The 22,588-nt window shown below is 34.3% G+C and overlaps 1 protein-coding gene across 1 annotated transcript in view; it reads right to left on the bottom strand.

The window, feature by feature from the left end:
* HMCN1 (hemicentin 1) overlaps positions 1-22,588 on the bottom strand; it is a 526,219-nt gene that overhangs the window by 147,146 nt on the left and 356,485 nt on the right. The window contains exons 43-52 of the mRNA XM_044672125.1: positions 20,342-20,464; positions 18,969-19,130; positions 16,294-16,575; positions 14,939-15,106; positions 9,505-9,618; positions 8,291-8,377; positions 7,905-8,096; positions 6,013-6,186; positions 2,773-2,886; positions 1,569-1,714 (exon numbers count right to left, since the gene is read on the bottom strand). Of these exons, the coding sequence (XP_044528060.1) occupies positions 1,569-1,714; positions 2,773-2,886; positions 6,013-6,186; positions 7,905-8,096; positions 8,291-8,377; positions 9,505-9,618; positions 14,939-15,106; positions 16,294-16,575; positions 18,969-19,130; positions 20,342-20,464 (1,562 nt within the window). The remainder of the gene's footprint in view (positions 1-1,568; positions 1,715-2,772; positions 2,887-6,012; positions 6,187-7,904; positions 8,097-8,290; positions 8,378-9,504; positions 9,619-14,938; positions 15,107-16,293; positions 16,576-18,968; positions 19,131-20,341; positions 20,465-22,588) is intronic.

The raw sequence follows: 22,588 nt of genomic DNA, 5'->3' as shown, positions 1-22,588 counted from the left end.
TCATAAATTGAGTAAGCTAATGAAAGTCTTATATGAGTCAACTTTAGAACTTATATTTATATCTATATACATACATCTTTGTGTATATGTATATATATAAACATACATATATACACACTTTCCTTATCAGATAAAGCTATCAAACAAAAATAACTGCTTTTCTCAGTAAAAGGACTCTCCTTTCATCCCCAAGAGTCAGTAAGAAGATTCTAAGTATTAAATTATCAAATAGAAGAGAAGAAAAGAAGACTAAAATAAAAAGATGTTCTCTCCATTTCAAAGGAATTTATACATAGACTTAATAATCAATTATGAAACAGTCACAATTAGAGAAGAATCTATAAACACAGCATGGTGGGAGTTCCGTTTTTCTCCTGCAATGCCTTCCAGATGAAATTTGCTTATTATCTAAGCTGAGATAATTTTTCTAGCTGCCAGTGTTGTAAAATCCATCTGGGATCTGAAAAATCAATCTTTTCTCTTTGGGTATTTCAAAACATGACCAAAAATTCAAATTCTCTGACACAAATTTTGCTGGACATTAGGTTAATTATGTGCAAACCACCACAAACATCAGCAGCTTAGTTACTCCACATCTGTATTGAGTGGTGTTAACAGTAATAAAATCCTATTTTGGTTTAGCCACATCAGCACCCAAGCTTTAAGGACATTCATGGAAAATAAACCTAGTGAATGAGAAATAACAACATGTGGTCTGATCACAAGACTAAGTGATCTGTGCTTTATTTTAAAAAGTTTTCTTTTGCACAGTGAATTATAAATACTTAATGGTCACATTCAGCTTTACCTATCCCATCTGGAAGAATTCTCGTGAACTGATTTGTAAAAGAGTTTAAGATAGCCAGACACAAAATGCTGTACAACTCTAAGATCTACAATGATGTGTACATGACTATAATTTTGCTAACTGATATTTCTTTTGATCGAGCTTGACAGATTCTAACCACTAACTCTGTGGGGTCACAGAGAAAGGAAAACCCTCTTTGCATGGCCAAATTTTCACAAACAGCAGAACAATCAAAACTATATTCTAAGAAATTACAATGACCTAGCTTCGTCCTAAACAAGACTTATGAGAATACACTGCTTTCACTTCTTTGGAGCAAAACAAGAGATGATAGGTATGGAATCCTAAATATCATGTTATACTTGGCTGATGTACTACTATTCGTTTTGCTGAACTATTTTTTCTCTCTTTTATTATTCATAACAAGGGATGGCTCAACTGGGACAAGGGAGAAATGATATCTTAGCAGATGAAGGTAACGTGAAAACTGAAGACATCAAAAATGTTTTAAAAAGAACCACAAGCAATTTATATATATACATATATATATACGTGCATATATTTATATAAATCATGTGCAATTTTATAGAATAATATTATATATTTGTTAACAGCATGTCAATTTTTAAGTTTCATAATCTGTCTTGAATTTTTTTCCTTAGAAACTAAGTGACTTGTGCAACAGGATATATTTGAATCTATTTTTAAAAACCAGCTCACAATATTAACTAAAAATTAAATGAAAAAGTTGGTGACTGGCCTGTCCATCCTTGTACCAGCTGAGGGCAGGAGAAGGAATCGCATAAGCTTCACATTCTAGGGTTAGGCTGTTGTTGACTTTGATTTTCACTTCTTTGGGAGAGAGACCTGGTCCCAAAAGGTCTCCTCTATTAATTATAGGTGGAACTGCACGAAAATAAATTTCAAAAAGTCAAAAATTGATTCACTTTTATATTTGCATGATACCATATAACATTTTAAAAATGCTTAGAATTTCTTGGCAATAAACTGACAAGAAAAGGAAGGTAATGATCATTTTTTTTTACAGAAAAGATAATGTGAAATGGTGGATAGAATTGCAGATTAGATTTAGGAAAAGTAGGTTCAAATCTTGACCATGGACAAATCTCTCAATCTCTTTGAACTTGACTTTTTTCAACTATAAAAAAGGTTAAAAATGGCCATAATCCCAAGATTAACTGTGAGAACCAAATGAGGCAACACATATAAAGAACTTTGTAAACTTTAAATATTATATATCATCATGTACTTTTTATGTAACTATATCAACATTTTATAAAACAATATATTATATGAAGGACTTCTACTTCATTTGAACAATGCCAATGTCAAAATGTCAAATTTGATGTGGGTCATTTAGTTTCAAAGCCATATTCCTAAACCCTGGCAATACATGCATATTTGAGAGTCACAAAGGGACCTCCATCAAAGAATATGAACCAATTCACGTCACTCATAATCAAAACTAGAAAAAAACTCATAATGTAATTATTACTACTAATAATGGCTAGCTATGTCATATTTTATATGGAAAACTGGAAGTTTTATTTATCTACTATTCTCCCACAGAACCAAAGATCACTAATGACCTCAAATTTCTAACTGCTGATAAACAATATTTTGGGGTGTAAAGGGACAATGACTCAGACTAGGGGATATAGAAGATAAAAATGAAAAGCTTAAAAAAACAGAAATCCAGAATTGGGTGGTTAGTACCCAAAAGAAGATAACTTTCTTTATATTTAAGGGGTCAGAGAAAAGGGAATACATTGATGGTATTTAATATATTTGCTTTCAATATTTAATGAAGTAAATGATATGAAATAGTAATCTTTATAATTAGTAGTAAAATATGTATAAATTCAAAAGAGAAGCAGACATAAAAATAATCTAAAAAGATGAGATAAAAAATACAATGTCTTTCTTTACACTGAGATACTTACTATAGACTTTCACTTCATAATGTTTTACCATTTCCCCAGCTTCATTAGTAGCCACACAAGAGTATCTACCAGCATGGTCCTCCTGAGCATTTAGGATTTGTAGAGTTCTCCCTCCTGGAAAAGTAAAGAATTTTAAAACCTGAAATCTGACCAGTAGCAGACTTCTGAAACATTACTTTTTCTAGGCTATTATTAGAAAGAAAATTTTGAAATAGTAAGTGACTTAAACAAAGTCTGATATAAATTAATAAAAGGTCTATACTTCAGCCCCTTATTTAAATTCTGTGTCTGTTTCAAAAGTGTTTCTAATCCATTCTGCTATTTGCTTCTGTTTTATGAATGAATTCATTCCATCCACATTCACAATAATGATTTCTAACTGCATTTCCTTCCAATCTATTTTCTTTCCTTTATACTTCTCTCTCTCTTTTTACCTTGTCTCTCAAAAACATTTCTTCTGCCTTTGAACCAATTTCGATGAGAGTAAGATCCAAGCATTGCTTGTCTCCCCCACTCTATCCTAGAAAAGCCCTTCACCTTTTTTTTTTGTAAGATACTTTCCTCCATTTTTCCTCTCCCCACTTCTCTAAGTTCAGATCATTCTTTCTTACCCACCCATTTTTTTAGGTCATCCTAACATAGTTGACTTCCTCTCATGCTCTCTATGTAGAGTCCTAACTAACCCTAAACATGATGAAATTCCTAGGTTTTATATATATATATCATCTTCCTATATAGGAATATAAAGAGTTTAATCTTATTGAGTCCCTTATGATTTCTCTTTCAAGTTTACTTTTTGATGATCTTCTTGTGTCATATTTGAAAGTCAAGTTTTATATTAAACTGTGGTCTATGTAATGCAGAGATGCAATCAAGGCATTTACCATGCAAATCCTAACTGTAGAACTTCTGGCAGTTAGCCAGCCTTAGAACTCTGACAAAGTTTGAGTTGGTCCCAGAAGCTTGTGGAGAGCGGAGGGGTGAACTGGGCTCTGCCTTCAGGCTGAAACCTTGCCTTGAATCTGTGCTTTTTCTTTGAACATTTGGAGCTTAGCTAACTTCTCTGGACCTTCCCTGATCTTCCCTATATCATTCCCCTATTACTTTCCTGATTTTCCTGTGGGCTTTGGGAGAAGGGGGGATTTTGGGGTTGTAGCAATTAGACTTTGAGGATTTAGTTCCCCCGTAGACAAGTAGGGCTTACCCTCCCCCACCTGGAGCTTTTCCCTAGCAGCTGTTAGAGAAACCCTATACTCCTCTCTCCTTCATGATCAACCCTGAAACTTTAATAAATCCCTTGTTACCTAATCACACCCTTTGCTAAATCACTGGCTCGACGATAATTGAGGGTTGAAGGAGGAAAGGAATTGTTCTCTTTATTTTCCTGAGGGAAGCTGGAGGCGTCCAACTTGAGAGGAAGTAGTTGTCTCTATACTTTCTCCTGGAAACCCTTCGGTTTCTCTGACAGGGAGGAGCTTTGGGACTCCTTCTTTGTGGACTTGAGAAACTGACTAGAAAGCCTTCTAGTCAGATTCAAACCATTTCTGACTGGCCCTAACCTTTGTGTCTGTAGAAAATACCATTTTCCCTGGAAGAATCCAGCCTTCCTTCCCCAGTAACCTCTGTCTCTAGTCTGAGTGTCTCCCTGTTGCAGCTGCCTCCCCTAATTACTTCATCTTACTGTCATCCAACCTACCCTGTCCATCATTAACAGTTACATTTTTCTTTGTATACTACTTTCATATTACTTACCTGATCAAAAGTCTTCAGTGGAATTCCACTGTCTTTAGCAGTGTTTTTTCCACCCTAACTATATCAAAGACCAATAAAATAGAGACTGAATTGTCTATCATAAACTACTCTGTCCTTTTGTAGTCTCGATGTCTGGCTCTCTGTAGATTCAGAGGTTAGTAACTCAGAGCTGGAGAGAAGGAGGGAGCTAAGATGAGAACAAGAAAGAAAGAGAAAGAAGAAAAGGAGGGAAAAATAAGTCTTCATGACATAGAGGCTTCTGGTATTAAAATTTTTGTACACTGGTGAAATTTTGCTTTGAATCTGGTAGTTGAGTTATCCTTTTTGATCTCGCATGATAAAGTTGTTTGGTCTGATTTTCAAGGTTATCTAATGAGTGTATAAATGGAGATTTTGAACCCTTGGACTTCATCCCCCAGAAGTCCCTTAGTATTTTCCCCAAATTCCCTTTAATCTCTCCTACACCTCCACATTAGCGTGGTCATGTTACTGTTTTATAAGTTCTGTAGTTCCTCCTTCTCGCTCTTTTGCTCTCCTATAACAGGCTGGTCAGTACCTTTTTAGTTAGTTTTTTTAGTTAGTTTATTATTAATAAAACTTTATAAAATAATATTTAGTTCTTTTATATTAATTTTCATCTCCACATCAGCCAGTCTGTCAGTAAATATTTATTTATAACTACTATGTGCCAGGCATTATACTAAATAGTGGGAACACAAAAAGAGGCAAAAGGCAATCCCTGCCTTCAAGGATCTCATATTCTAATCGATAATTTGGACTCATTCTACCTTTTCAAATTTAACTCCTACTAGTTCCTAACATGAGCCTTGAACAGTAGTAAGATTGAGTTACTGGAATATTATTTGCTCGGTCTCTGACTATTTTTCTTTAAAGTGATAGTACAATGAAAATTAATTAGTAAAATGAATTAAGACTGAGCTTGGTTTAAATTTAGGATAAAGGTCATTTAATTTTAGATCAAAAGATCCTGTACAAGACACTTTTAGATATAAACAGAGACTAAAGTCCTACCTAAATCCTTGTGCCAACTATTATGTAAGAATTAGTGTATAAGCAAAGTCTATAAATTTATGTGATTTTCTTTGCATGCCACATTTCCTCTGTACCTAGTGTACAATTAATTAGGCTGTACTGAATTTATTAGTTGCAAGCTTTCAAAAATTTCTTTAAAGAAAAAATCAAAAGAAAATGTCATCTCTGATATGAGGATTTTTATCAAATTCTTCTCATAGGTGCCACTTTCCATAGATATTAAATTCATGCTACTAGCTAGTTTCTCCTTTAATGTACACTACCTTTTAAATACTTAGCGAAGACCTGACTTTTCCCAGAGAACAGAGAAAAGAATCTAAGATAATACACATGAATTTAATTATTTCTATTAATAATGGCTAAAATTTGCTTTTGTTATAATAATATCTGGAAGGCTAACAAATATACACTGATAATTAGAAGAGACATAATTACCTGGCAGAATCCTGATATTTTGATTTGACTCTATAGGAGCTCCATTTTTAAACCAAGTGATAGTAGCTGGAGGATATGAATATGCCTCACAGACCAATGAAGTGGGACTGTTAAGAATAACAGTTACATCTTCAGGACTACCATCATTATCAGCACCAGCAATAGTAGGAGATACTGAAAAACAATAAGAACTTGATCAAGGAAAATCTACATATATCCTCATCATATTGATAGATATACAACATATACACACACACACACACGTTTCTTATCTCGGCTGTCTACCTTCATAATTTCATTGAACATATTAACAGAAGGTAAAAAAGAAAAACCTAAACCATGATTATTTGCACAAATAATTTATTTTTCATTATTATATGTCAGAATAGATTCCCATCTTTAGTTAACAAATAAGTATTACTCTGTTGAAAAAATTAACTATATTTAAAAGTTAAAATATGGAACTATGCTTTAAAAAGAAGCCAAAAAATTTTGGCAAATTTTCATTAAAGAAATGCAACTTTAAGAAGCTTTATACTTTTATTAGTTTGGTGGATGTTGCTCTCAAGTCCTGAAAGATATACTACTTGCATACATTTGAATTTATATGTTCATATACTTGTTTGTAGGCTTGGCACATGAGTTAAAAGTAAATAGTATTTCTTGTTCAGAATGATTACTAAGATGTTCATTACTGCACATCTGGATGTCTATAAGGCTTTCTTTGATCATCTTACCCCTGTTTTCCTTTCCTTTCTATTTTTAAACAATATTAATTAAATCTTTCTACAGCACTGTTTTAATCAAGTAATGCCCTCTGTTTTTTTAAACCAACTGTAAAGTCTCCTTACTTCTTATGAGATGAATTATTAATACCTTAGCCTGGCTGGTCCTAATAAATCTTTCCTTCTCGTCTCTTGAGTATGAATACTCTGTTCTTGCCAATCAAATCTATTTGCTAACATGCCACTTCTTACCTTCATGTTTTTCATTATTCTCCCATTTACCCTTCCCCAATGTCCCACAACCTAGCTCTCCTTTAAAGGTTAACCCAAGTTCCATCTCTTATATATACCCGTTTCCTGACTATCTTAGCCATAAGGATTGGTTCCCTCTCCTGAATTAGTATTTACTTATCATCTTAACAATTATCTGGAATTTGATCATACGTTACTTTCTGTCATTTAACTTTTCATGGGTTTTCATGAATTGTAAATTATATTATAAACTTATAATATGAGTATACCTTACATGCCTGAGCAAAATGCTTTAAATACTTCTATCATGTAATTTTTTTAGTAATCTGCTTAATCAATTTTTAGTAAAATGAATGCCATCGGTAAATTAAGAGGTACATTTGTAATTGTAAAATTATAATTTGCAATTAAGAATCTAGACTCATTCCTATATCCAAAAGTCATAACACACAATGTTTATCATTCTTAATTATTAATTCACTTTTACTTCACAAAGACATAAATATCATCTAGAACATATACATATGACATATGGAATATTTTAACACTCATAGCAAGTCCAAAACACATTGTTTCCTGATATTCTTTCTTTTAAAAGATACCTTATCCTTCTATTATTGCCCTACAACTTTTTATATGATAGAGCTCCAGAGATCAAATAAGAAAACATTTTGTAAGGTCCTTAGAATAGTGCCAAGGAGAGAACAGATGCTTAATAAATGCTTGTTTCCTTCCTTGTTCCTCTATTCTAAAAAAAATTCTGTAGAATAAGATGAACTTAGCCTATGAAAATATGCTGTTATTATTATATAATATCAAATACATAATATAGACAATATAATATAATTAATACATGTATAATATATAAAACATATACTATATATACATATAATTTGAATAAAACAATATACATACCAAACACATTGAGACTGAAACTTTTGCTTTTGTCACCAGCAGTATTAGAAGCCACACAGGTATATCTTCCAGTGTCTGACACTTGGGCATTAGTAATTTGAAGAAAACGTCCACTAGACATAATTTGGTGATCGCCATCCTCAATGAGATGCTGTCCATCTTTTAGCCAGGTTATCTGTGGAACTGGATTCCCTTTAGGAAATATAATTTCTGATTGTTAACCAATAATGATATGACTCTAGTTTTCTTTGCTGTAAGCTAAACTGAATTTTGGTCTTAATATGCTTCTTAGACTTGAATTTTTCTCATGTAATGTTATCCTATGAACATGATATTATATGAATTAATAGTATCTATGAGTTGGATAAAAATAAAATGCATCTTACCAGTTGCTTCACATGTCAGCGTAACACTGAGCTTTTCCTTCACCTTCACATCTTCCAGTGTATTTTCCCCAACAATGCTAGGAGGCACTAAGCAAAGAAAAATAAAGTAAAAATAATACAGTTTTTAGATACAATTGCCAAATAGTACTAAATAGTTACTGTATCAATATTCATTTAGGACTCGTCTAGCCCTGTGGATGAGTTGAGTTGTAATCTTCATTGGCTTGAGTCTTAGGGGGAGTAAAGAGAGAAAGAGGGAGTCAGAGAGAGAGAAAGGGGAAAGAGGGAAGGAGATGGAAGTTTTTACATTTAAACTAGTCTGAGATGGAATGTTGGTGAAGGGGGTTCATTGGGTTCCCTCAGAAGTCCTATAGTGTATTCAAACCTCAACTGCACAGAACAAAGAAGTCACGTTGCACCTAGAGGGTGGGTATTCTTTTAAGAACCAAAACTAACCTTGGAAAGGGGTTTTGAGATGGTATTAGAGACTTCAGGAGAGAGAAGATTTGCAATAGCAACTATGGTCAGCATACTAGGCAATTTCATAAATATAATCCTTTATATTATTTTGTGGTTTGAAGCTATAACACTTCTGTCTACCAGATTATAATGAATCTCATTGTAATCAAATTTTAGAAAATGAAAAAATTGCTTCATATGTTTAATGAAAAGAGAGAGTAAGGCTTGATATGTATAAATTAGACTAAGATCCTAATACACTTGTTAACAATTTTACAGTATATCAACAGATATAATACTATTTTGTTCTGGGGGTTAGAGAAGGTACGCTACATCTTTTGATGGTAAAAGAACATAAGCGTTTCTTTCTAAGTAACATACTAGTTCTGATCTTTACCAGTATACAGAGGAACACAATAGAGAGTAGATACAAATAAGAAAAATGAATATCGAAAGCCAAGTTGAATCATAATCAGCTACTGCAAACTATGGTAAAAGTTTCAAAATCAGTGGCAAAAAATCAGGAACTAAGCAGTACTCTGGATAAAAAGTAACTTGCAGAAAGTTCTTCGATTACAGAAAGATAAATGGATAGGTAGACTTGACTATCAAGATATTCTTGCTCAGTGTGACAGCTCTGGGATCAAACTCAAGGAAATATAATTATAAAACCAAGCAAGAAATAAATTTCTACTTTTCTCCCAGAACAGTTGAGGGTCAATTTAGTGTCCAAGTTGGATGGATTATCTACTTACCTAACACAGAGAGACCAAAGATTCTCCTTTTTTCACCGGCTGTGTTCCTTACTATACAAGTGTACTGGCCAGCATCTTCCACTCTAGCCTGCATCATCCGTAGCATCCTTCCTCCTAGATAGATGAACCATCAGATAAACTTAATAATAAGTGCATTTAGGGCAAGAGGCTATCTGAGAGGTCATTTAATCTATATACCACAGAGGTAAGACAATTTAGTCAGGACTGTAGGTGGTAAGTGGATCAGACAGCATTTGAACCCAATTCCTCTGCTCTTTAGCTAATGATCCAGTTATTTTCAATAATACCAGGTAAAATCCACTGAAGAAATTTGGCCACTCCAATGAGATTTGGTGGAATGGCATTTGACTTCAATTCAGTTGAGGGACAATCTAATACTTCTTAGGGCAACACATTCTACATTAGCATATTTTAAATTTCTTTTTAGAAATTTTTTCCTTATGACAAGCATAAATCTGTCTCTTTGTATAGTGTTTTGCTCATAAAAGGTATTAATAAGTGTTGGACAAATTTGAATTTGCAACTTCCATCATTGTTCCTTGTTTTTTTCCACAAGTCTATTTCTCTTCTTTCACAAAACAAATGGCCCTTCAAATACTTTAAAAAACTGTATCACATCCCTCTTAAGTATTTTCTTCTCTCGACTGAACAATCTCAGTTCCTATAATGATTATCTACTATTCTTGCTATCATGATAATACTTTTCTGTATGAATTTCATCTAGTTTTGCAAATTTTAAAGCAATATATAAATATGATGCTGTTATTGTTATTTCTAAAATGTGGCACCCAGAAATAAGTATAGTAGACAATGTGTGATATAGCTGGTGCAAGAGAACTATCATTTCCTTGTTCTGATAACTATTATTCTTTTATGAAACCTAGGAGAGTTGTAGTATTTTTGGCAGCCATGTCACAATGTTGACTCATGGTGAGTTTGGAGGCCACTAACGCTTCCAGGTCTTATATTTTTAAAATATAATTCATTATTTTAATATTGCAATCAAAACAGAAAATGGCATTTTCATATACAGAATAAAAGAAAAGAAAACTGTATGTGAAACATGGTCTTCCATTTTATATTACTTGCCTTTTAAAATATGCAATAAATTTCACATTACTTTTTGTTGTGTTTGTGTTTCCTTCTGAATTTTCTTTCTCTGCTTTGTATTATTAAGTTCAGTGGTTCCATTTTTGAGGGGAAACAATAAACACTTTCCCTCCTAACAGTTAAAAATGGAAAGGAAAACACATCTTTGTAACAAATAAGCACAATGAAAGAAATAAATTCCTCTATTTTTTGGTTGTCTCAAAAAATAAATCTCATCTCTTTTTATAGTATGAATTTATGATCTCTCTGTAAGGAGGCAGGTAATATTTGTTGCCTTTATAGGTTCTCTGGAAACATGGCTGGTCATTGCATTGATCATAGTAATTAAATCTTTCAGAGTTGGCTTTTTTGACAATGTTATTGTCCTTGTGTAATTTTTTTCTCCTGGTTCTTTGCTCTCTTTGCTCTGCATTAGTTTGTACTACACATGATTTTCTGAAATTGTCTCTTTTGTCATTTTTCAAATGACAACAATGTCCCATGTGTAAAAAAATTAACCAGCTAGTCTCTAATTAATGATCATTTCCTTAGATTTTAGCTTTATTTTTGCCTTTTAATTTCCCTTCAGGATCAGGAATTATTTTTTAAATTTGTTTGTTTTTTAACTGACATTAGCCCTATCAGTTATTTTGTATAGTCTAAATATGAGAAAGAAAATATTAAGTATTAGAAAAGGCTTTGGCAATTTAATCCTAGCTAGAATTAGGGGTTTAATTCTTTTATAGGCATATAGACTTATGTTTGGAAGGGGTTTAGTCAATTTGTTTTTCATTTTAGAGATGAAAAAACTAAGGCATATGTAGAAAAGCACCTCATTCATTGTTGTTTACCTACTGAAAGGCAGAGGCTGGTTTCAGACCTCAGTCACCTGATTTCAGATCTAGCACTGCTTCCAACTTCAGTCTAGAGATATTTAAACAACCAAAAACTCACAAGTAATCCAAACTCTACAAATTGCCACCACTTAAATCCCATGACCAATGTTTCTTGGTGCTTACAGGTCTCTTATTTAATCCAAATGGAAAACAAAAAAAGATTATGAAAACAAATTATATTTATGGGGAATCATTTCACTTTGCTCAGCAGTTATCTATCTTTGGTCCACTTAATAATGACGGCAAGGTTGTCACCAAATCCATTACTGTTTTCAAAATAGCTGTACTTTAAAACTCTCAGGAGGACAGATTTTTACTGAGCCAGAAGCATGCTGCAAACTGGGCAAAAGCTGAATGTCAACAAGTCATGTGCCATTCATCTGATACTCATTCATCTCTTGTGCAAGGCAAAGGTTCAGATTTTGTTACTGAACAACTCCTTTGGCAGAGCCTCAGGGTGAAATAGTTTGAATCTGTTAGCTCATGGATCTCCAGCAGCTGTTCAAGCAAAACAAATGAAAACAAAATCCCCACTCTTTCAAATCAACCAAAAAACCCCAGTTCATCACTCTGCCCAGCTTCTAACTATCCCACAGGGCTCTGGTTTGGCTGTTAAGTGTTCCCACTTTTCATCAATAGGGTTTGGTTATTTGCTGTACTCTTCTGGGCAGAGGGGAAGGTAGTGGGGGCCAGGGAGGGAGGAAAGGAAGGATGCTTTAGGGATTAGTACATAAGCTCTTTGATGACTATAAAACACTATGTGCAATGTTCTACAACCAACATTTAGCAATAATTTTTGAAACTTCTAGTACATTCTTAAAATCAACAGAGACTAGAAGCACTCCTAAAACGATGGAAATGGGAGCCATACAAGAGGAAATAGCTCCTGAAACAGAAATAACAAAGCTCTTAAAAGATTATTCATTCTAATAATATAGTTAATATCATAGAAATATTCTTTTCAAGCTCCTTGAATATGTGTACTTAAATCATATAATTTTGGAGCTGAACAAAATCTTTGATACCATCTACTTACAATTTCTTTGGTCTTTAGAATCTTAGCATGCTCACAGTGAAAGAGACCTTTGGTCATATCACATAAGTGTGTGGCACAGTGGGGAAGAGTATTGGATTGGGCAGAGAAATTGGGTTCAAATCCTGATTCTTCTGCTTATTATCTATATGACCTTGGTCAGGTCACTTACCCTCTATAGGTCTCAGTTTCCTCATATATAAAATTAAGGAATTATATAAAACACTCTTTCCAGCACCAAGCCACTTGATCTTACAGATGAAGAAACAGAGACCCAGCGAAGTCCAATGATTTGGTGTATCCATGAGGATAGATGTTAGCTGAGTTGGATTTCAAAACTAGTTCTGCCAAGTACATTTCTTAGGAGATGCCAACATCCTCAACAGATGCTTATTCGGTCGATATAAGGCGATAGGGAGATAATGGCCTCATCAAGTTCCTGTGGACTCCTCCTATCGGTAACTTCATCTTGGAATCTCGATTTTGAGGAAAGACCCTGACCAGCTTTGCCAATACACTTCAGCTCTATTCTCCCTCAGCCTTCTTCTCTCATTGGTGGGGTCTTCCTGGAATCTCTCTTTTGAGGAAGGACTCAGACCAGACGCATTTCATTCTCTGGATTTCCTAGCTCCCTCTATTCTTTCATTCCTGTTATATGTTATCTCCCCCTCAAAAGAATAAAAGCTCCTTTTAGGATAGGACCCTCTTTTCTCTTTACTTCTATTTGCATCCCCAGAGTTTGGCACCTAGTGATTGCTTAATAATTGTTTTTTAACTTGACTAAAGCAAATCCCACTTTTGAGTAACTTTCATTGTTTAAAAAAGTTGTGCTTCATTTTAGGTTAAGCTTTTACCTCTGGAGAGACACTGAATAAGGTACTCTCTTTTCTACATGATATTTCTCAAACATTTGAAGAAAGCTATCAAGTCTGTTTAAGATTTTCCTTCCCAGGATATACAATCTTAGTTCCTTTCACTTCTTCCCAGATGAGACCTTTCCCTGTCACACTTGCCCTTCCTAGATGGAGTTCCAGTTTGCCAGTGTTTCTGATAAAATGTGGATAAAAATACTTCAGATAAACTCTGTCCAGTTTGGAGTCTGGGGGACTTTTATGTACCTTGTTCTGGAAACTACATTTCCATTAATATTGCCCAAGATTGTGCAAAGGTTAATTTTTAAGTATTCAGGTCACATTCAAAATTAGATTTCCAGACAACCAAAGTTGTGATGTTCTTTTCTTTTTTTATATCACTGTTCCTTTATCATGTTTCCTTTGGTTTTGTCCCTCCACTCTTCAGCAATACAATCCATTTATTAAGTAAAACAAAATCAGCATGTAGACCATGTCTGACAACATATTCCATAGCGCCAGTCCCCCAAGATGTGGGAGGCATAATTCACTGTTAGTCCTCAGGTTTGACTCTAGGTCTTTTTTTATATGAATTGCTAAGGTTCTCCCCCTATCTAGACTTCACTTGTGAATCTTCTGAGTTTGCTTCACAGTTATTTAGGCTGCTCAGTGGTGCAATGGATAGAGCACTGGACCAAGAATCTGGAATATCAGAAGTTCAAACTGGTCTCAGACACTACCAGTGTGATCCTAGGTAAGTCACTTCAGTTCTCTGCTTCAGGTTTGACTATAAAATGAGAATAATAATAATAGCACCTCCCTCCCAGGGTTGTTGTGAAGATCAAATGAAATAATATTTGCACTCTGCGAACTCTAAAGGTATTACATAAATGCTATCTGTTATAATTCTCAATCAATTTTATCTTAGTAGTGTCAGCCCATTATTTCCAGTTTATTGTGATGTTTCTGAATCCCAATTTCTTTTTTACGTACTTTAGTAGCTTTATTCTCTAGCATTCTGGCACTATATTTGGAATTAGGAACACCTAAGTTATAATTCTACCTCAGATATGTGCTAGATATATAATCCTTTCTCAGAATTTCCTCCTCTATAAAGCAGGGTTAATAACAGCCTCTACATCATGTGACTTTTGTGAAGATCTACTGTAATAATATATGGCAATTGGTTTGCAAGCCAGCCAGTGCTATATAAATGTTAGCTATTTTAACTTAGGTCCGAGGAAATTTCATTTTTTTCTCTCTGTATGGCCAGTGCCTGGCACACAGAGGCCATTTAATACATGTCAGTTGATATCCCCTCAAATAGCCTTAACTAATCTGAAAACTGTTCTAAATAAACTTCCAACATTTGGTTTTTATGGTAAACTCCAGAACAAAATCCAAAATACTAAGTAACTAGACACAGAGGAGAAATTGTGCCTAGCTGTGGCCACTCTGTGCTGTACCACCAAGAGTTCTGGCCTCTGGAGAAGCCCAGTGTACAAAGTATCATCTGAAAGCAATGGTATCTATTTTCCTAATACCTGAGAGAATTCTCACGGAACTCGTTAGGGCGATGGGCCATCCGTCTTTAAGCCAGGTTATTGAAGGTAGGGGAATTCCTGATGCTTCACAGGTCAGTGTGACAGGATTCTTCTCCACCACACTTATGTTTTCAGGTACCTCCTGGTCACCTACAATGCTTGGAGGGACTGTAATACAAAAGTATTTAAATTAATGCAAAACCAATACCCAATGGAAATTGTTTTCTCTTATCACATTTTTTTGTTAGAAAAATAAAATAAAATAAGAAGAATCCACTAACTGGCAGCAAAGGACTAAAGAGAAACAATGAACTTCAAGATTTTTCTCTTCTTGGTCTATGAAAATGGCAGTATGGATCTACCAGGTCTTCTAACTATGCCTCTCTGCTACCCCAAAGTGACAATTGACTCTGGTCCTCATATCCTCTAGCCCAGACTCTTACAGACTGCTGCTACAATCTACTTACTGGGGTTAATGGTCCAGTTTGTGATCATGAAATAAGGTTAAAACTAAAGATTAGTTTCATGGTACAGTCCTTAATGATACCAAATGAGGAACAAGAAAGGTCATTTAGGCCAGATACTTTTTAAAGCTACTCTTAACAAATCAGCATAACATAACTTTTTTTTTTCTCCATTGTCTTTCCTTCAAAAGATGATCTGTTGGTACCTTGGGACTCTCATGCCTATTAGGTCTTAGTTCACATCTTGGTTCCTTAATACTGAAAAACAAAACAAAATATTTCTTCCCTGGCTTCATGATATCAATGTAATGGTTTTTAAAATCAATACTGCTCCCATGACATTTAAATTTATATTGCACATGGAGCACATTCGTGCATATATACTTATTTTCATTTCAATGAACATCTTATGTTCATTGTCTAGCATATAGTCCTCAGCTGCCTTAAAGAAAATGAAAGTACAGTGAAAGTCAAAAAGAGCAAAAAATTATAAAAGTGGTCTACATTAAGGTTTCTCTTAGCCTAGATAATTATGATATTCCTTCCTAGATCCTACTCTTTGGGTAGAATTGGTTCTAAATATTTTGAGGCATATATATAAATTTTATTATTTCATTTTTCATAATTAATTAAAAAAGAGAGATAATTTTTCTTGGTTTCAGCAAAAACAAAACAAGACAAAACAAATAAAAGCTAGATGGAGCTAGGATAGAAAGTAATAGAATCCAGCTAGTATACATGACAAACTGCAGGACTGTACAAAGAATGACTTTTCAGAAGATGGAAAGCAAGATATATCTCTAACCTTCAGGATGTTGGGCATCAAACTGAAAAGAAAAAAATAGCTTGCTCAAAATTATCTGTTTAATTTACTTTGCCCTTTTTACTCACCATGAACACTCAAATCATATTTTTTATCAGTCATTCCTGCTACATTCACTGCCACACACACATAGCGGCCAGTGTCCGACACATGGATGTTTTTCAGTTGAAGGAGGCGTCCCTCATTGAGAATCTCCACTCCCCTCCCAGGAAATAAGGGGCGCCCATCTTTCATCCAGGTCACTGATGGCTTGGGAATACCCTGTACTTCACATTCCAAAGTAATACTTTTTCCTCTGGTCACAGTAATTTCAGCAGGGTGGTTATTGTTGCTTGATATGGTTGGACGGGCTAGAGAAGAAGAGAGAAAAAGATAGTGTAAAATTCAACTCTTTGCTTCAGGAACTACAACAAGTATTTTCAGATAAGCAAAAATAGAATAAACAGGGTCAACTCTGTGAAAGAAGATCATGAAAGAAAACCCTGGAATTGTAGAAGTTATGATGATAAATGGATAGAGGAAATGTTCCATTATACCATAAAAGATAAAACAATTTTGACAAATTGTATAAGAAAGGATGCTGTTGGAGAAATTATTTTCTGAGGGCATGAAAAATAAGCCTCTTTATGTCTTTGATTAAAAATTTCCTAGAAGTGTTTTTTTTTTGTTTTTCTAACACTAGTTTGTCTTAGACAAACCCTCGTTTGAAGCTCACGTTCTTTGCACACAGCCTTATATAGAGGAAATATAATGAAATTTCTTGATCTAACTACATTAGAGTTTGAAAATTCAAAATGAAAGTTAAAGAACAGATTAGAGGAGATCTTATCCATCTCTTCCATAAAACTGAGGCCTTAAGACATAGAGATTTTCCTAAGTTCTAGCAAAACACTTCTTTATAAAAACCTGCAAAACTTATTTATAATTATTAAGTTTCTCATATGTACCATGGTATTAGATACAATGATGTATCAGTATTAGAAGATCCCTAATTGATAGGATCTATAAAGCATTTTTAGCATCTTCTTTCAGGAAAAGACTGAAATCATAAGGAGGGCAATGAAAAAATATAATGTTTTTACCTTTAACATACATGAATACCTTCAAGTATCTTTGGTTTAATATAACCAAAATATCTATTTTACATCTTGTACTGTTCCTTACCTCTTTTGTAGTCATGAATCCTTTCTTTAACCACAGATCTGACAGGCAAACTGTTCTTTGTTCCCCTAATTTGCTTATAGTATCACTATTTATGTCTAAATTATATGCCCATTTTGATCTCATCTTGGTAGAGGGCTGTGTTGGTAAATCTATAGCACATGTGCCGGAGCATGCCGGAGGGGGCTGTTCCCCTCTCCCTCTCCACCATGCCTGAGGACATTTCTCACATGACCCAACCCTCTACCCAGCACTCTGATGGGAGTGCTTCCTCCTACCACTGTCTGGGGTAAGGCAGGGGACTCACATGCAGCATGAGGGTTGCAGTTTGGTCACTCAGTTTCTAAGGTCTCTAAAAGGTTTGCTATTACTGATACAGGGTGTGAGATATTGGTCTATACCTAGTTTCTGCCATCCCATTTTTCCTAGCAGTTTTTGTCACAGAGTGAGTTCTTGTCCCCAAAGCTAGGATCTCTGGGTTTATCAAATACTAGATTTTTATGGTCATTTAGAAATATATATTGTGTACTGCCTTCAAATATGTTTATTCAAGGATTCTTAGCCATTTCTGTATGATGAGACCTTCTGGCCTTCTGGGTAAGCCCAAATAAGGTTTTAAGAGAAAGAACTAAAATAGATGGAATTACAAAGAAAATCAATTATATTTAAATAGATACCAAAATACTTCTTAAAAAGCTGAGGGACACTTGGTTAAGAAGCCTTGCTTAGGACATATTTTCTCCTCAAGAAAAATGCTTTTGTTTTCTCCTAAAACAGAACTATCTTTTTATTACAATATTCTGTTGATGATAATATGGATTATTATATGGATATATAATATGGAATACCATAACCTCTGGAGAATCAAAACTGTAAGTAACCCCAAAAACAATGGAAAGGAGATCAATAGGAGCAATTAGGCTATGGCATTTGAGCCAATGATGACTTAGTTCATTCAAGAAGTGGCTTAAAATATTTTTCAGGAAACATAGGTTTGGAAGAAGAGATGGTCCAGTCATCGAAGGAGGTCAAGAAACAATCATCTCTCTCAGCCTTAAAAAAGCCTCACTGGATGCTACCAATCACAGTAGCTCTTAATCTCATATCAATTCTCTCCTTCTCAGTTAAACTCCAAAGCCAAGTGCTTCCCTTTTCTCTTCTTTCACTCTCTACCAAAATTTTTAAAATTTGACTTCTGACTTTATCATTCAAATAATGCTATTCTTGCTATAGTTACCAACATCTAATGGCCCTAATCTAAGTCTCAACGTAAATCTAATGGCCTTTTCCCCCAATCTCATTCTTTTTTACCTCTCTGCAGTGACTGTAGACTGTATGACTGGAAAACTTTCCATTTAAAAACATTTGTCTACTTGACACCAAATATTTCAGTGTCTCCAAATATCCAGACCTGGAATTATACAAATAGATTATTTGACAATTGATTTAATTTTTCACTTTTCTGCCAGATAGTTGAGTGTTATGATACAGCTTTAAAGTTTTGGTTGTGTCCTAACAATAGTAAAAAGAAAAAGAGAGTGATAAAGAAAAAGAAAAGTATGCAAAAGTCTTGCTGACTTACTGTAAACTTGCAAATTATATTTTTTCTCTGCATTCCCTGCAACATTTGATGCAATACATGTATATAATCCTGTATCAGACCGTTCAGCAATCGAAATCTGCAGCTGTCTGCCTCCAGATAACATCCTGACTCTCCCTGTGGAATCAGCCAGTATTGGAGACCCTGAAAAGAACATCCAGTTTCAGAATTTGTGCTCATTACTTTGCTAGATGTTATGTGATAGCTTCTTTGTTCAAATAACCAACAGGCAAAGTGCCTATCAAAAAGATGAGTATTTAACAAAAGATATAATAGATTCACATGTTTAACTTCCCTCTGTCTGTCATGAGCATGGAATATACTCAGTTCTCTCTTTGAGGGAAAAATAGTCTTGTTTGTCACATATTACATATAAGTCTCCTTTTGCAAAAATTCAGATTTGGAAGTAATAGAAACCAAAAAATGAAATTCAACTTGATAAAGGTAAAAAAGATAAAAAAGAATTGGTCAGTTATGGGGGCATCTATCTATGGGAGTTTTAAGCCACAGTAGGGGTAAAGCCAATCATGTGTCATTGGGAGATGAGAGCTAGAAGGCTACTTATTTAGGGAGCTGAACACTGTCCTACACTAGAAAAAGAGAAATGGTTCAAATTTTCTTTCTGATACCTGTTGTGAATTTGTTCTGTAAAATAGTGAGATAGAGAGACTCAATTTTAAAAAAGAAAGGAATCAGTGGATAATTTATCTAGTCTAAGACCATATCTTAAGACAAAACTTTGATAAGGCTCAATCTAGAATCCTAATTAAAAAACAACTGCTTAAAAAGCACATTCCATAATGAATATTCAAAGATAAACTTTAAACATCAAAAATTAGTGTTAACGATAGTAGATTTTAATTGTATCACCAAACTTTAAGAAATCTTAAGAGTATATCTAGTCCAACCATCTCATCTGACAGATGAGATCAATGAAGCTGAGAGGCTGACAGTTCAAATCCAGGTCTTCCCACTCAAAGTGTAGTGTTGCCACCACAGCAGAAGACCTCCTATATGCTTTTGGCACAGATGCTTCGTTAGGTTAGACATTCTACTCTGTGCCTAATTTTATAATCTAACACTGAAAGAAAAAATTATTTTCATGCTCTCTTCTGAGATTCAGTCAGTGATACAAATATTTCTGAGTTTGGAAGGGTGATGTTAATTGAGAAACATGCAAATTCTACAACAATATAGTTGGATGTTTAAGGCTATTCTTTTTTATATGAATGCAAAATCGAGACCTAGAAAAAAAACCCTGAAATAAATTTCCATATTGGTGACAAAAATAAGAGAAAATATTTGATTTTAAAAAGAATTCATATTTTGAAAGAACAGGAAAAGACTTGTCTTACCTTTCTTTTTCCAAATGAGACTAGGTGGTGGAATGCCACTGGACTCACATACCAAACTAATAAGGCTTCCTTCAATGACAGTCAGCTGAGTAAGTTCATCTGAACCATGAATATTTGGTGGTACTGAAAAATAGGGGAAAAGTTTCAATAACAATATCTTAAAGTTTTTTTATACCCTCGCTGTAAGCATTTTAGGACTTTTGTGGCTGAAGTGATGAATCTTAGAAGTTAATTTTGTAATTTTTTAAATTGCAAAGTTGAAATTTAAACTTGGATCAAAAAACACTCCACTAGATGAGATTTGACTTTTAGGGATGGGGCACGCTACACATTCTGAACATATATCATGGATCGTTAAGGTCCTCTCATGTCACTCTCTTCCCCAAGGATGAAAACATTTGGCATGTAAAAGATGTATTCAACCAATTTACTAGAATGATGTAATGGAAAGAATAGCAAGTTTGGAATCAGAACATGTGGGTTCTAATCCTGGCCATGATTATCTGACTTTTATATATCACTTAAAGGTTTACAAAGCACTTTAAGTATATGCATATACACACACAAATATGATATGTAAAATCAATGTTACATATATGATAGCAAATATAAAATATAACCATACATGTAATTTGTATGCATAATATGTAATAAATGCATGTGATAACTTAATATAAACATATATATGGTACTTGGTAAATAGTATAAAGTTCTCTGTATAATGTTATGATGAGAATCAAATCCAATAATATCTATATATGGAATACACATATCTTCTACTTTGCAAAGTTGTCCAAAGGAAAGCCCTTTATAAAGAATAAGGGGTAGGAAGAGGGGCTATACTTGTGATTTCAATGATGTAGAGAGTCCTAGTGAGGAAATTTCTTCCACCAGTGCAAATTGGCTTTTCTGTCTTAGAGAGTTCCCCAGAGCCAATAAATGTCAGAGGTGAGACTTGAACCCAAGTATTCTTGCTTCAAGCCTGTTCTTAATCCAATAACTACAACATGCTGCCTCTCTCATAAAAATAAGGTCTATAAAATACAATTTACTATACTTTAAAGCTTTTATCTCAAATCATCAGGGCCAAGTTCCCAATGGCCTATATATACGGGAGAAAAAGGAGATGGCAAAGATGACTCCAACAGAGTTATTTCTGCTATTTAGAGGAGGTAGATAAAATGGTGACCTACATGGTGTATATTTTCAGGAGCACTCACAAATTCCAACCCCCTACCTGCTAAAGTCTCTAAAATCCTAACTTATTCTTTTGGCCAAGATAAATTGAAAGCTGTCCAAATGTAACTATTATCAAGAACACTATCCCTATTAATCATCCATTTATACCTTATTATGCATGTCTATCAAATAAGAACCAACCAGCCAGCAAGTCTTTGAAAAAATAAGACAATCTTTGAGCTCAGGGAAAGAAGTCAGAAAGCCATATGAGGAGAGTAGCATCATAGGTTTGGGACTGGAATGGACCTTAAACATCATTTAAACCAGTCATCTCTTTTTATAGACGAGGATTCTAAAGCTCAGAAAAGGGAAGTGACTTTTTTAAGGTTATAAAGGAACAAACTTGGGGTTTAAATCCAAGTCCTCCACGTCTAGCACTCATTCCAATGTACCTAGAAATAAATGAAATTAAATGACAGCAGTGGAAATCAATGAATGAATGAACAAGTACCTAGAAAAACTCCCAGATAACACATTTAAGTCTGCAGATGACTATTCTCGGCAGTCTTAATATTTGCTTTAGGAACATTCAGTAGTCTTTATGCTCACTGGGTTCTAAAAAGTGGTTATTTTCTATTCTCTATACTCTTTCAACATTAGCTAGGTGTTTTGATGTTGAAAGAAATAATAGACCTTTAGCTGATGGGATCAAGTTTTCCTAATTCTTTTTAAGGAAGGTTACTAGATTTTGCATCGGGCTAAGATTTCTACAAATCTAAGTGATGTATTCTATCAGTGTCTTGTGGTAAAGAAGAAGGAGAAAGACTATTGAAATACAGGGGTTTTACAGAGCCCTTTTTGGACTTCTGTGAACCCTGAATGTTGGTGGAAATGTTGGTAGAATGGAAGAGAGAAGGTCTTAGAGAGAGATGACTTGAATTTATGTCCTAAAATGGCATTTGGTTTCCCAGAACATGGAACCTTGGTCCTGGTCACTCCCAATTTGCTAACAAACTGTGTGACAGAGACAGGATAAAAGAAAAATTATCCTAACAAACTAGAGTGTTG

Source organism: Gracilinanus agilis, chromosome 4, assembly GCF_016433145.1.
Source record: "Gracilinanus agilis isolate LMUSP501 chromosome 4, AgileGrace, whole genome shotgun sequence".
NCBI classification, from domain to species: Eukaryota; Metazoa; Chordata; class Mammalia; order Didelphimorphia; family Didelphidae; genus Gracilinanus; species Gracilinanus agilis.
The sequence above is the reverse complement of the archived record's forward strand: the minus strand, read 5'-3'. Positions and strand labels throughout refer to the sequence as shown.